General features: G+C 38.0%; 1 protein-coding gene across 1 annotated transcript in view; it reads right to left on the minus strand.

The window, feature by feature from the left end:
• LOC127437003 (PHD finger protein 21B-like) overlaps positions 1 to 9,851 on the minus strand; it is a 94,360-nt gene extending 84,509 nt beyond the window's left edge. Inside the window, exon 1 of the mRNA XM_051691583.1 lies at positions 9,378 to 9,851. Coding sequence (XP_051547543.1) covers positions 9,378 to 9,431 — 54 coding nt within the window. The 5' untranslated portion in view covers positions 9,432 to 9,851. The remainder of the gene's footprint in view (positions 1 to 9,377) is intronic.
• Between the last annotated feature and the right edge of the window lie 5,057 nt (positions 9,852 to 14,908).

The following is a 14,908-nucleotide window of genomic DNA, read 5'->3' on the forward strand; positions in this document are numbered from 1 at the left end:
ATTATTTTTTTTTTAAATGTACCTCTGAAAATTAATTCATTGCTATTTTTCAACAAATTAGGATCCACATAATACATTTACATGATTTTTCATTATATTTTATTTTAAAATATAATATAAAAACTATTTTAGATAAAATATATTTTAGATAAGAATATCAAAAATATTGTAATTTATCTATATACAAATTCACATGCCCTCAGAGTTTGCAGGGACTCCTTTTTCAATATTATTAACAAAAATTTGACTGACAGCCTCTTTTTTGGAATAGTTCACCCAAAAATGATAATTCTCTCATCGTTTACTCAACTTTATGCTGTCTCAAACTCTTATGACTTTCTTACTGGATTTATAGTGAAAAGGTCTGTTGGTCACCCAAAACCAATCGTGTTTCTTTAGAAGACATGGATTAAACCACTCAAATCATATTGATTACCTTCATGCTTCCTTTATGCCCTTTTTGGATCCCTTTTAGACATTTAAGACAATGAGACCTGGGGGCCTGGGTAGCTCAGTAGTAAAATACCACCCCTAGCTGTCAGTTTGTCCAGATACTCCAGTGACATCTGGCCTTTCACATCTCTTTCTGTCCTTGTTAGAGCCAGTTGCCCTTTGCCTTTGAAGACTGTAGTGTACACCTTTGTATGAAACAATGCGTTACAATGGAAACATAGCACGTGTGGAGGCTATAATGCTATTCTCCGCAGCATCCATGCACAACTCACCACGCACCCCACCAAGAGCGAACTACATTATAGTGACCACGAGGAGGTTACCCCATGTGACTATACCCTCCCTAGCAACCGGGCCAATTTGGTTGCTTAGGAGACCTGGCTGGAGTCACTCACGCCCTGGATTCAAACTCGCAACTCCAGGTGTGGTAGTCAGCATCTTTACTCGCTGAGCTACCCAGGCCCCTCAAATATATATATATTTTTATTGAAGCAAAAAAGTTATCCAACACTTATATCACCCATGTGAAAAACGATCTGCCCCCTTAAACTTAATAGCTGGTTGTGCCACCTTTAGAAGCAACAACTGCAACCAAATGATAAATAGAGATCAGCCTTTCACAATGCTGTGGTGGAATTTTGGCCCACTCTTCTTTGCAGAACTGCTTTAGTTCATTCACATTTGAGGGTTTTCAAGCATGAACTGCCTGTTTAAGGTCCTGAAACAGCATCTCAATCAGGTTCATGTCAGGACTTTGACTAGGCCACTCCAAAACTTTAATTTTGCTTCTTTTGAGCCATTCAGAGGTGAATTTACTCCTATTCTTGGATCACTGTCTTGCTGCATAATCCAGTTGCGCTTGAGCTTCAACTCACGGACTGATGACCAGACGTTCTCCTTTAGGATTTTCTGTTAGAGAGCAGAATTCATGTTTCCCTCAATTATTGCAAGTCGGCCTGGCCCTGAAGCAGCAAAGCATTCCCACACCATCACACTACCACCACCATGCTTGACTGTAGGTATGATGTTCTTTTTGTGGAATTCTGCGTTTTATTTACGACAGATGTAATGGGACCCCTGTCTTCCAAACAGTTCCACTTTCGACTCATCAGTCCACAGAACATTCTCCCAAAAGGTTTGAGGACCATCAAGGTGTGTTTTGGCAAAATTCAGACTAGCCTTAATGTTCTTCTGAGTTGGCAGTGGTTTTCACCTCGCCACTCTTCCATGGATGGCATTTTTGGTGGAGTCATGAACAGTGAGCTTTATTGATGCGAGAGAGGCCTGCAGTTCTTTGGATGTTGTCTGTGGCTTTTTTGTGACTTCCTGGATGAGTCGTTGCTGTGAAGGACTTTTGGAAGGTCGGCCACTTCTGGGAAGGTTCACTACTGTGCCAAGTTTTCTTCATTTGGAGATAATGGTACTCACTGTGGTTCTTTGGAGTCCCAGAGCATTTGAAATAGCTTTGTAACCTTTCCAGACTGATGTATTTCAATCACCTTTTTCCTCATCATTTCTGGAATTTCTTTCGACCTTGACATAGTGTGCTACTGGGTGAGACCTTTTAGCCAACTTCATGCTGCTGAAAAAGTTGTATTTAGATGTTGATTTGATTGAACAGGGTTGGCAGTAATCAGGCCTGTGTGTGTGTGTGTAGTCCAACTGAACCGCATTGTGAATGCAGTTTAATAGATTGGGGATTTAGTAACTAAGGGGCAAATACTTTTTCACACTGGCCCAGTTGTTATTGGAGAACTTTTTTGCTTCAATAAATAACATTATAATTTATAAATATATTTTTTAAAAAGTGGGATGGCGAAATTGCAAGTGCAAAGCGCTAATGGGCTGGATCAAGTGCATTTTTATTCTGAGGTTCTTCTCTGGTTATTGCACCGTCAGCATCTTATTATATAGTCCATTCCCTATCAAACACCAGCGATATAAACAAAGAACGCATAAGAAGTTGGTAGTTTAAATGGTGTGTATGAAATGAATTAGAAAAATAGAAATATGGATTTACATTCTTTTGCGCATTATCTGTGTCCTTGTTGAATGTCAGGAATATTTCTATAACAGTGACATGCTCCTTCTGTACATATGGACAATGTGGTGCTCGTCAGGACTAATTGGATGTAGGCACAATTAAATTATAGAGAATGTAAGTACTATAATTAATCATATTGACATACTGACACACAAATATTAATGGCTAGTATTAACAGTGATTGTCAGGACATCATTTGAGGTCCCACTGTATTTTCAGAGTTTGGATATGAACTTTTTTACAACCTGCTGGTATAATCTCCGAACTGCAAATGCAGGAATTGAAATTAGACTTTGTGTCAAGAATAGACATGGTTCTCAATGACCTGTTACTCAGGCACTGCGCCACTTCATTAACATACAAAACACCCACAGTTTGTGCACATACACTTCAGCACTACCACCCACGCTCACTTGCGCTTTACACTGGCACAAAAATTTATCTATTTATCTTTTTATTTTTACTGGAAAACAAGACAACAATACTGATAAAATACTGATTTTTTTTTTTTTTTTTCTGTGTAGGAATGTGCAAAACTGTATATTTTTAAAGTTGACAAGTTGAATAATCTGTCTTAAGGAAGTCCTGTGTAATTAGGCTGATTTCGGGCTCACCTGAACCCAATCGGATGCATTTCTTAGGGGGCATTTATTTGAGATGGACTGGAACAGAACACAGGTGTCTCGTTTTTAAAAGTTAAAATATTTTTAACTTGACAAAGTGTCTAAGAGCTAAAGTATAGCACACTGTCAGCTCGCTAATTAAAGCACTGCTGCTAAAAATGTCAAAACTAAAAAATATCTATTAGAAATCCAGATAACCAAGTCATTAGCTCACTAATCAAATAGTCGTTTGTTGGTCGACTAGTTTATCTGTTGACAATGTGACTTATCTCTATTATGCACTGTTCTGTAGGTAAGACTCTCATATGTGAACTTGAATGACTGTCACTATAGACCTTTTTCACCCTTCCTGGTTTTGGAACGTGGACGTAAACTAACGCAAAGGAAACTTCCATAGCAGTGAATGGGAAACCACAGCAAATATTCTTTTTGCTTACCCACTTGCTCATCAGCTAAAGAAAAAATCCACGATTACATTTCCATGACTTTCTACAAAAGGAAAAACAGAGAGCGGTGGATTTCAAAAGTCAGAAGAGAGAAGATAACTGTAACTCCCTCGGCAGTACCTCATCGTAGTGGTAGCTAGTATTTTTTAATCAGTTGAAGGGAAATATTACACAAAGCAGAATGTTATAAATTTACATTAAATGTATTTATTTTACATCTAAAAATACATAAAAGTTCAAAAAGTGTGCTACATTTATGCTGCTAAATAAGGCACAAATGAGTTATCACAGAAAAAGCTTTATTGCTGTCCATTTTATCAAATGTTGTTGCCATTGGATATGGCTAGTTTGTTTAATTAACTGTTGATGAACTTTGCAGAATATCAATTTTGCTAATACTAGAAAAATGGACTGTGTATACTTTAGAGAGCATTTAGACCTCTAGTGGTTTTCTGCTCTGAATAATAAGCAAGATTTAAAAAGTTATAATGTATGTGCACTATTATTTGCTGTATTTATTATTAGAACTCTAGCTGCCCTGTGCATCTCAGCTGTTAATCATTTAGTTTTAAAATCAGTGCTGCACCTTTCAGAGGTTGTGCTGCAAATAATCCCTATCCACCACTTTGACGGAATGAGATTTACCATCTGAGAAGATTTAAAGAACTAAAATCATGGTTTTCCCAGGGTCGATTTATTTTCTCACATTTTCTTCATCTCTAATCAATAACATCCCTTACCTTGGCTATCATCTGACTTCAGAAGACTTGAAACATAGTACATGAGTAGTATGGACTACTTCTATGATACTTTTATAATGCTGTTTTGTCCTATTTAGAGCCTGGCAGTAAAAAAAATCACCATCTACTTGTGTTGTGTGAACAGAAGCTCAGACATTCTTCAAAACATCTCCTTTTGTGTTTCACATGAAAAAGAACGGCATACAGGGTGAATATATTAGGACAAAATTTTCATTTTTAGATGAACAATTTCTTGAATGACTGCTGCTGTAAAATGCAATGCAAGGCGAACATATCAGAGAAGAACCTCATGTTCGCCCTGAATCTGCTGTATCTTCCCCCGCGTCCCTCAGGAGGAGCAGTACATGTTTGTTAATTAATATCAGAAACAATCAGCAGGGCTTCCCAACACCATGAGTAATACCAGACACAGCAGAGAGCCCACACAAAAACTAACTACAACTCCATGACTGATTATTTTCCCCTTTCAAAATCTAATGCGTAAAAACTTCACACCAAATTCAGCTGTAAGATCGTTTTTTAACTGTCTATTACAGCCGAATATACTGTAAATCAAAACTCCACACACCATAAAGAATTCAATTTCAATTAATATGTTTAGCTATGAAAATATACATTTCTAATGCACCAACTTTGAATCATTCATGTGAAAAAATATTTTGTTCATTCAACTTGAGACAGACAGTGAAACATGTTCTCAAACATTCACCTTTGACCCCACTTACTGGAAATCTGGCCAGCTGCACTTATTAGTAAATGCATGAGCTATATCAATCATTATAGTTTGCTTACTGCCTTAATGTTTTATTATTCTGGAATATTTTTTGAGGTCTATTTTGGCCTTCTCAAAGGGATAGTTCACCCAAATATGATTTGCATTAAAATTCTGTCATTATTTGCTCACCCTCATGTCGTTCCAAAGCTGCATACTGTTATTTTTTCTGTGGAATAAAACAAAAATGTCATGCAAAAATCAATGGTGCCATCAATGCATCATTTTTGTAAAGTTGACTTTTCTAGTCTGTTTCAGAGCCCTGGCATAGGGGATTTCAGTGAATCATACCTTGTCTGTTCCTGCAAATAAAGCTATTGCATGGCTTTAAAAAATGTTTAATATAGCGCAAAAGTCATATGAACTACTTTTATGATAGTTCTATCTATGCTGCTTTTTTAAATAATTCTGGAGCCCAGTCCCCACTCACTTTCAATATATGAAAAGAGCGGCCAGGATGTTCTACAAAATATCACCTTTTGTGCTCCATGGAAGACAGAATCTCATACAGGTTTGGAACGACACAAGGGTGAGTAAATGCTGACAGAATTCTCATTTTTGGGTGAACTATCGCCTGACTGAATGCTAAAGAAAACAGAGAAACCTTTACAGGAAGGGAAGTCTTATTCCACTGTAAAAGAGAGACTTATCTAGAACTGTGCTCAAATTCATTTTCAGTGTGCATTACAGACACATGTGAACGCACTCACACACACACATAAAGTAATCATTTTTAGGTTTTGCAACCCTTGATAGAAACCCAGCGCAAACACATTAAAGCTCAAGACCTGCACTGAATTTTTGTCCGTTTCTGGATTAGTGATGCAACCATGAGCAAGAACACAACAATACAAAACCCCTCTCAAGCAACTTGTATTTAAAGCTAACAAGAATAGACAAATATACTGTATATGTGGATGACATCTGCCCCACGACAAACACAAGATCACTTACAAAGATTTCACATTATTACGATGTTCTCAGAAAATATTTGCTGGAGGGTTGATGAATGTTGTTCATCTGCATTTCAACCCACCTTCAAATAAAGGTTCATGTAAAAAATAAAGAGGATGGGGCAGTATGGATTCCAAAGATTAGTCTAGTTACTAGTTAATATCTGAACATTGCAACCTGGTCTCATAGAATGAATGTTACTTTACCAACATTTTTGCAAACTGAGTTTTACATGCTGCATTCTATGTTTCGTCACAGTTTGCTGGTGAAATAAACACAAGAGATTCTACAACAACTGTGCGTTTGATTCACTTTCACACAAATCATGAATACAACAGCTGGTTATAACTTTATAAACACTTATTTTTTGCAATGTTACTCACACACTGCTATGTTATGATCTTGAAACTCTTTTACTATAATGTATCATTTGAAAAAGATATTACAGGCCCACCTACATTTACACACTTATTCCAGTGTGATTAGTTTGTGCGGTAGCTCACCTGATAGAGTGTTGGACTCTGGATCCATCTAAGCATGCAAGCTGACATGTGATATGAGAGAAGCAACACGAGATGACGTGGTTGCTTCAGAAAATATGCTTTTCATTTCTCATTTTGTTTTTGGACACCATCGGTTAGGATTAGGTGTTGGTTTAAGGTAAGGATGTCTGTTTTGTTCATCTCTCATTTGATTTTATATCACTATTGTTTAGGTTTAATTTAAAGTTTTAGATTAGGGAGGTAAGTTTTACTCATTAAAACCTCACTGTACCTCAAATATTCACTGTAAAATCTCATCTGATTATGACACCATTTCACTCGCTTTTGGCGAAACTGCAGATATACAACGATCAACCAGATGGGCTAGTTTGAGTATTTCTGTAACTGCAGATCTCCAGGGAATTTTGCACACAACAGTCTCTAGAATTTATTCAGAATACTTTTAATTATTATGTTATTTGGCCAACAGCTGTTGTTTTTAAATATGCTTTATCAATAAATATGACTGACTGACTGACTGAATGGTGCTAAAAACAAAAACATCCAGTGAGCGGCAGTTCTGTGGATGTAAACGCTTTGTGCATGAGAGAGGTCAACGGAGAATGGCCAGACTGGTTCAAGCTGACAAAGTCCACGGTAACTCAGATAACTGCTCTGTACAATTGTGGTGAGAAGAATATAATCTCAGAATGCTATTCTGAGATGCGGGTTGGCGCTGTTTTGGCGACACGAGGGGGACCTACACAATATTAGGCAGGTGATTTTAATGTTGTGGCTGATCGGTGTGTATGTGTGTGTGTGTGTATGTATATATATACACACACACACACACACACACACACACACACACACACTTCTCTGCATGTTTTTCTATTGCAAATTCATTTTAAGTGTATAATTATAATAATTTTAACTGTGTTTATTCATTACATTTTTGACCTAATCATTGCAGTATAATGCATTATAACATGTCATTTGGTGTTTTTCTCACGCATTTCAATGCATTACTTTGTGTATTTAATGTGTTATCCCCTTTAAAGGTGTGACCATTATTATGTAAGCAGCAAATGTAACTGTTTTAATCATTAATCATGACAACAGCTCATAATGTGTATTCTAAGGCCTACAGAGGCTTGATGGAGAGTGTGTGTTGTGTCTTGAGTGATGCTGACTAGTGTTTTCTCCTCCCTTCCCCCTCTTCAGACTGGCCATGAATGAGGCCCTCCCCCCAGCCAGAAACTCTGCAGACTTTTGCTCCATGTTAGGAAGAAACCAACACCCCTTCAGCACAAAATGGAAGCTTCCACTATCAGAATGAAGCAGTACACCAAAAAAAAAAAAAAAAAAGCCTCACAACAAACACGCATATTCAACATAAACTCGCACACTCATAGGTAGAACGCAGGACGCCGCTATATTTGTCATGTGAAACACGTTTAAATGCAGGCCGGCGCTGTCCGAGGTTCTGAAACGAGCAAAAGAAAAACTCCACCGAACCAATGAGATATCCAATAAGATTAATTCTGACAGACCAATTCGCTGAGGCATCGAGGGATTGTGACTATAATACACGACTATCCAGACGACAAACATACGAACTACTCATAAAACACATAAATAATCGCGTCAAGTCCTTATCGAAACATTATAGGTGACCTTGCGTTTGATTCCCGATTGTAAAAAAAGAAAAAAGTGAAAGTGAACTGCGGCGATCGAATCACATTCTACCACGTCGTCATGTGACCATCTAGAGGAATAAAACCCCTCACGGAGACTGTCAATAAAGTATCCTAGACGTGCAACTGGGTTCAGTGAACTAAAAAGCCACACAGCAGTACTTTAACGCAAAATGTTCAAGAAAGTAACTGAAAGTTTCTTCGTAAACTGTCCAAAAACATGTCGACCGACGCAAAATGGACGCTTTTGTTTGCCATTCGGTTTACACCATTTAAAGTCCCAAGAGAATGTTCTGTGTAAATATAGCACTTGATTTCCACTATCGCCTCACAGTAGAGGCCACAGCTTATTTTCAACAGTTTTGAAACAGTTTGTGTGGGGGGGGGGTTTGCTCTTACAATGTCTATTAATGTACGTGTGATACAATCACTGAATTGAAGTACTGAGGACATTGCGTGAATTCTCGTTTTTCACTTAGGGCTTTTACTGCTTTACCTCGCCTTTCATGTAGCTGTTTCCTAAACTGGCCGTCCTACAATTGAACAAAGAGCCTATGATCGGTGCGACTCTAGCCTAAAAACAACCAAAATAGCTAATGGATACTTTCAAGAGTTGATCACGTTATTTGGCAGGACAAATGCAGGACGAACAATCGTAAGAACTGTGAAGTAGATTGACGCTGATAAAGTTTTTGCTCAAAGTAAATGCCCCACTCTTCGACGCTACAAATAAAAAGCATTATCTGAGGGTCTTGTTTCATCTGTGCGACTAGTTTCTGGACGGAGCAAAAGAACGAAACGAAGTGTTTCAAGTTACGATGTGAGGGAGGAACAAAGCGGCGAGCAGCGACTCAGTTTGAGCCTCATAAATATTCAAGTCTCGTCCCGATCGCTCCACAAACCCGCCGCATTATTAGTCTAAATCACGAAAAACACCCCGCGCCCGAGAAAGTGCATCAAACAGAATAGTGACAATCTTCGCTCAAAGTGATTGTGGCGTCATAAAGGCGAAAGAATGTTGCCGTAACATGACCCGAAACGGTTCCGAATTCTATCCAAACTGAAGCGGCGGATTTCTCGCCCCCCAGCACGGAGTCGCGTCAAAACCCCAAGAAAGCTGTGATAATAATGCCATTTTTATTTACCTGATGACAATGGACTTCTACTTTCAGTGACTCTTGAAGGCCTTGCAGCTCCATGTTCCCACTTCAGAAGCACTTTTCCTCCACTTTCGACTCGATCCGCGTTATTTGCGGCGTGATTCAAATATTTTGAAAAGCAACAATAACAGTCTCAAGAACTACTCAGGCTGCAAGCAAGTTGTCGCTTCTTCACCGGCCGTGAGACTCGTCACCCGCCAGTGTAAACAAAAGTGCTCCAAAGACGAGCGAAAGATTCAGCACTCGGATAGATCCGCTCCAAAAACGATCCCGCGAAGGCGTATCCGAGCTGGTCGGAACAAACAGGTTTATTTGTGCGACTTTGAGTTGAAAAATGCGGGACTATATTTTGTCCGAGTGCGCGGCCTGATTTCACTTTGCTTGGGGGAAAGTTGCGCTGCGGTTGTCAGCGTTAATTCGGAGAGTTCCCGGATGGAGCAGTGAAAGAACAGAACTCTCCCTTCCCGTGTCACCTGAACGCGCCTCCTCTGTCATGCGCGCTCCCACATCCATCCATCCATATGTAGCCGCTTATAAGGTTGTATTTGTAAATATTAGTTAATAAGTGCATTAGGTTTCTCAAACAAACAATGAACTATTTCTAGTCTACAGCATTTATTCACATGTTAATATTAATTTATATATATAAACAGTTATTGCTTGTTGGTTCATGTTAGTTAACGCACTGACTAACTTTAATGTACACAACTTATTTATTTTAAAAATGTAATCAATTCTGTAAAAGTATTGTTCATTGTTAGTTCATGTTAACTAACTGTAAACCCTAATGTTGTCATTACTGGAAAAATCAAGTTGTCTTAATTAAACTTTACTTTAAATGTCAAGTTTTAGGCTCATAACTCAAATATCTATGTTCCTTACACTTATTTATCTTAAAAATATATAAACTTAAGATTTTAAGTGTTAATAACTCAAACAACTGAGTACAAAATTGAGGCTATGGGGAATACCCATACTCCCTTGCTCTTGAATTATTCAATTTGATTATTAAATGTGTCTTTGGTCAAAGGTACCATATGGAGGCATTTAAATAGTTGTTATTAAGAATTCATAGATGTTTTAGCTCTTTCGCAGTATTATTTACGTTGTTTGTTGCAAATACAGGTGCATCTCAATAAATTAGAATGTCGTGGAAAAGTTCATTTATTTCAGTAATTCAACTCAAATTGTGAAACTCGTGTATTTAATAAATTCAATGCACACAGACTGAAGTAGTTTAAGTCTTTGGTTCTTTTAATTGTGATGATTTTGGCTCACATTTAACAAAAACCCACCAATTCACTATCTCAAAAAATTAGAATATGGTGACATGCCAATCAGCTAATCAACTCAAAACACCTGCAAAGGTTTCCTGAGCCTTCAAAATGGTCTCTCAGTTTGGTTCACTAGGCTACACAATCATGGAGAAGACTGCTGATCTGACAGTTGTCCAGAAGACAATCATTGACACCCTTCACAAGGAGGGTAAGCCACAAGCATTCATTGCCAAAGAAGCTGGCTGTTCACAGAGTGCTGTATCCAAGCATGTTAACAGAAAGTTGAGTGGAAGGAAAAAGTGTGGAAGAAAAAGATGCACAACCAACCGAGAGAACCGCAGCCGTATGATTGTCAAGCAAAATCGATTCAAGAATTTGGGTGAACTTCACAAGGAATGGACTGAGGCTGGGGTCAAGGCATCAAGAGCCACCACACACAGACATGTCAAGGAATTTGGCTACAGTTGTCGTATTCCTCTTGTTAAGCCACTCCTGAACCACAGACAATGTCAGAGGCGTCTTACCTGGGCTAAGGAGAAGAAGAACTGGACTGTTGCCCAGTGTTCCAAAGTCCTCTTTTCAGATGAGAGCAAGTTTTGTATTTCATTTGGAAACCAAGGTCCTAGAGTCTGGAGGAAGGGTGGAGAAGCTCATAGCCCAAGTTGCTTGAAGTCCAGTGTTAAGTTTCCACAGTCTGTGATGATTTGGGGTGCAATGTCATCTGCTGGTGTTGGTCCATTGTGTTTTTTGAAAACCAAAGTCACTGCACCCGTTTACCAAGAAATTTTGGAGCACTTCATGCTTCCTTCTGCTGACCAGCTTTTTAAAGATGCTGATTTCATTTTCCAGCAGGATTTGGCACCTGCCCACACTGCCAAAAGCACCAAAAGTTGGTTAAATGACCATGGTGTTGGTGTGCTTGACTGGCCAGCAAACTCACCAGACCTGAACCCCATAGAGAATCTATGGGGTATTGTCAAGAGGAAAATGAGAAACAAGAGACCAAAAAATGCAGATGAGCTGAAGGCCACTGTCAAAGAAACCTGGGCTTCCATACCACCTCAGCAGTGCCACAAACTGATCACCTCCATGCCATGCCAAATTGAGGCAGTAATTAAAGCAAAAGGAGCCCCTACCAAGTATTGAGTATATATACAGTAAATGAACATACTTTCCAGAAGGCCAACAATTCACTAAAAATGTTTTTTTTTATTGGTCTTATGATGTATTCTAATTTGTTGAGATAGTGAATTGGTGGGTTTTTGTTAAATGTGAGCCAAAATCATCACAATTAAAAGAACCAAAGACTTAAACTACTTCAGTCTGTGTGCACTGAATTTATTTAATACACGAGTTTCACAATTTGAGTTGAATTACTGAAATAAATGAACTTTTCCACGACATTCTAATTTATTGAGATGCACCTGTAGTTGTTTGATGTGATGTCACAATTAGGGTGATCTGTGTCCCCTTTGGTGAAGTTAAACCCTGTTAACTCAATTTCAGTACTCATTGTGCATGTGCAACTGAAGTACAGGTATACAGTATATGCATTTCAGTGGACAATTAATTTTTTTAAATGATTGAACAAAAATCGGTTATAATCTTCTTTATGGAGTTATAAACAAAGGTTCGGGAGGAGCCTACTAATCTGATCCTTTTAATCAATTACGCAAAAACATCTATAAGCAGAGCTTGCCTCTCTCCCAGGGCTCATCGCTTCTGGCAACCCTCCACCTCCCCAGTTCCACCTATTCTCATCATCCTTTAGTTAATAAACAGGGAAGGAATCTAAGATCATGCCTTCTCTCTCGTTCGAGCCCTCCCTCTCCTTGGACAGCAAGACAAACACGTTTACCATTATCATAATATTTACAGTACCTCTTCCTAGGATCAGGCAAGGAGCTGATCTTAAGCTGTGATATTGTTTGATCTGGATTTGAGTCAATTCAACTAAAATTATTAAACAGAAACAACAATATTTAAATAGCAAATCTGTGTGAAGTCTACTTGCATCTAGTTTTCTGAACTTAAATTGTTAAATTCATTTTATATGAACACCAAGGCAAGTTAACTTAATTACACATGTTTTGGAGACACCATTACTCAATTCAATTGAGGGAACAAGTTTACACAATCATTTGAGTAAAGTCAACTTATTAGGGTTTTTAGTGAAGTTAACTAATGTTGACAAATACTGTACAACCTCATTTAAAGTGTAACCCATTTTTTGTATGGTAGACAACAATATGTTTTCGAATGCCCCATAAACTCAGTTTGCATGGATGTGTGCAATAGTGCAAAGTTTCTTATATTCAGTGGTACATTATGTATGTATATATTTTTTCTTATTAATGTTTGAGCAGAAAAAGCCAGAAAATGTTTAATGAAAGCTTGAAAGGGCAGTGTTTCCATTTATTTATTGATTGATTGATTCATTTAGAAAAACAGTGATCTATTGTGTATCTAATTTGTTGTGGCTATAGTGAAATCATTGTTGTGCCTTTGTGAATTGTGGATTGTATGTCTACTAGTTAATTGCTTGAATAAATGGGAGTGTGTTATGATGGAGTGTGACCTGTGTGAATGGTTTTGAGGGGGGATTAGGTTTGTCTTTAGACAGCCCCTCCTTTCCCTAGACCTCACTAACACCCCCACATAGCTGAAATGAACACAAATCCCTCCAGCTATTAAAATGCAAATATCCTACTGCCTGTTTTACTATTATAAGGGTTTGTATTGTTGTATATTTCAACAAGTCATGTATATAACTAAATGTGTCTCCTTAACACTAAATACAGCATTTTGCTGCTTTCATCATTTGCTAACATTGGATCTATCTTCTTGTATTGCTGCAAATAAAGTTCATTGTGTTTACATCTGTAAAAAAAAAAAAAAAACTGTGGTCACTCTGAACCCAAACTCTCTGACCATTTGTTAAAGGGATTGTTAATGCAAAAATAGCAGAATGATCGCCTCAGTCACCATTCACTTCACTGTATGGAAAAGAAGATGCATTAAAATGATACAATGAAATTAAACGGTGACTGCCTAACCTTTCCTTCTGTGTTCCACAGAAGAAAAAAAGTCATATGGATTTGGAAAAACATGAGGTTGAGAAATTGTAATTTTTTTGGGTGAACTGCCCCATTAATTGTAGAATTAGTCCCTTAACCAGAACTTTCCATATTTGACTGCATACTAATGTGTATTGCTTTAAAAATCACTCTTTCCTCACACTGAGCAAATTTACTCCACCCTTACCCGGCACCAACCCCCATCCGCCTGCCCTCGCAGCCCCCTTCTGTCCCCCAAACACAAGTCTCAATGCCATTGGTGCATTATAGCATGTTGACGCTCTGCTTTGATGCATCGTCCAATCAGGAGTTGCGGCTGTGGCATGCGCCTGCAGACAGACAATGATGAAATGCAATCAGCTTTCAGCAGAGGATGAATGTGATGTGAAAGTTAATGTGATGCAGAGGGGGCATTTACTCACAAGTTACTGACTGGAACCCCCTTCAAGCTGGACGCACGTCCTCACGGAGGAAGCCAAAAACCAATTTTTGCCTGTGTTAAGTTAAGGAGAAAACCAAAAAACGCACAGTGATAGGAGATGAAACAGAACTGAAAAATATAAAGTTTATGTACCAAATTATTATTTGAGATTAGTCTGCTAAACAGGATCAGAGATTTTAAAATACATTTTGGTGCTTCTCCTGCTTTTTCTACTTTCACACAGAATGTGTGTTTTCCCATCGTATACAGTACACATTGACAAATCTAGTGTTCATCGAAATCTAGTGTTTAAATTAATTGTCACCACAGTCAGACGGAAAATCTTGACGGGTGACGTGTTGACAAATAACCAAATTTTGCATACCATGCATGTTTTATGCAATAGCCACTTAGTCTATCTGTTGTTATTTGTCACTAATAGGACCTAAAGTTATTTAAGTTCTTAAAAGTTCATTACTTAAAGTGAAATAAGTTTAATGCTTAAGTTAAAATGAAGAAAATTCTCTTAAAATCTTCAACAATTTATTTATAATTTTGGTGACATATCAAGATTGAGACACAGAAAATATAAGCACAATCACCTGAAATTACAAAACACTTTAAAACTCACCAGAACCTATGTGACCTTGTTGACCTCATAGCAGGTTATACAAGTGGAAAGAGGACATTCAGAATAAATATCTGATGGTGCTGACAAACTACAGTATTGGTTTGACAGGT

This window comes from Myxocyprinus asiaticus, chromosome 47 (genome assembly GCF_019703515.2).
Source record: "Myxocyprinus asiaticus isolate MX2 ecotype Aquarium Trade chromosome 47, UBuf_Myxa_2, whole genome shotgun sequence".
Classification (NCBI taxonomy): Eukaryota; Metazoa; Chordata; class Actinopteri; order Cypriniformes; family Catostomidae; genus Myxocyprinus; species Myxocyprinus asiaticus.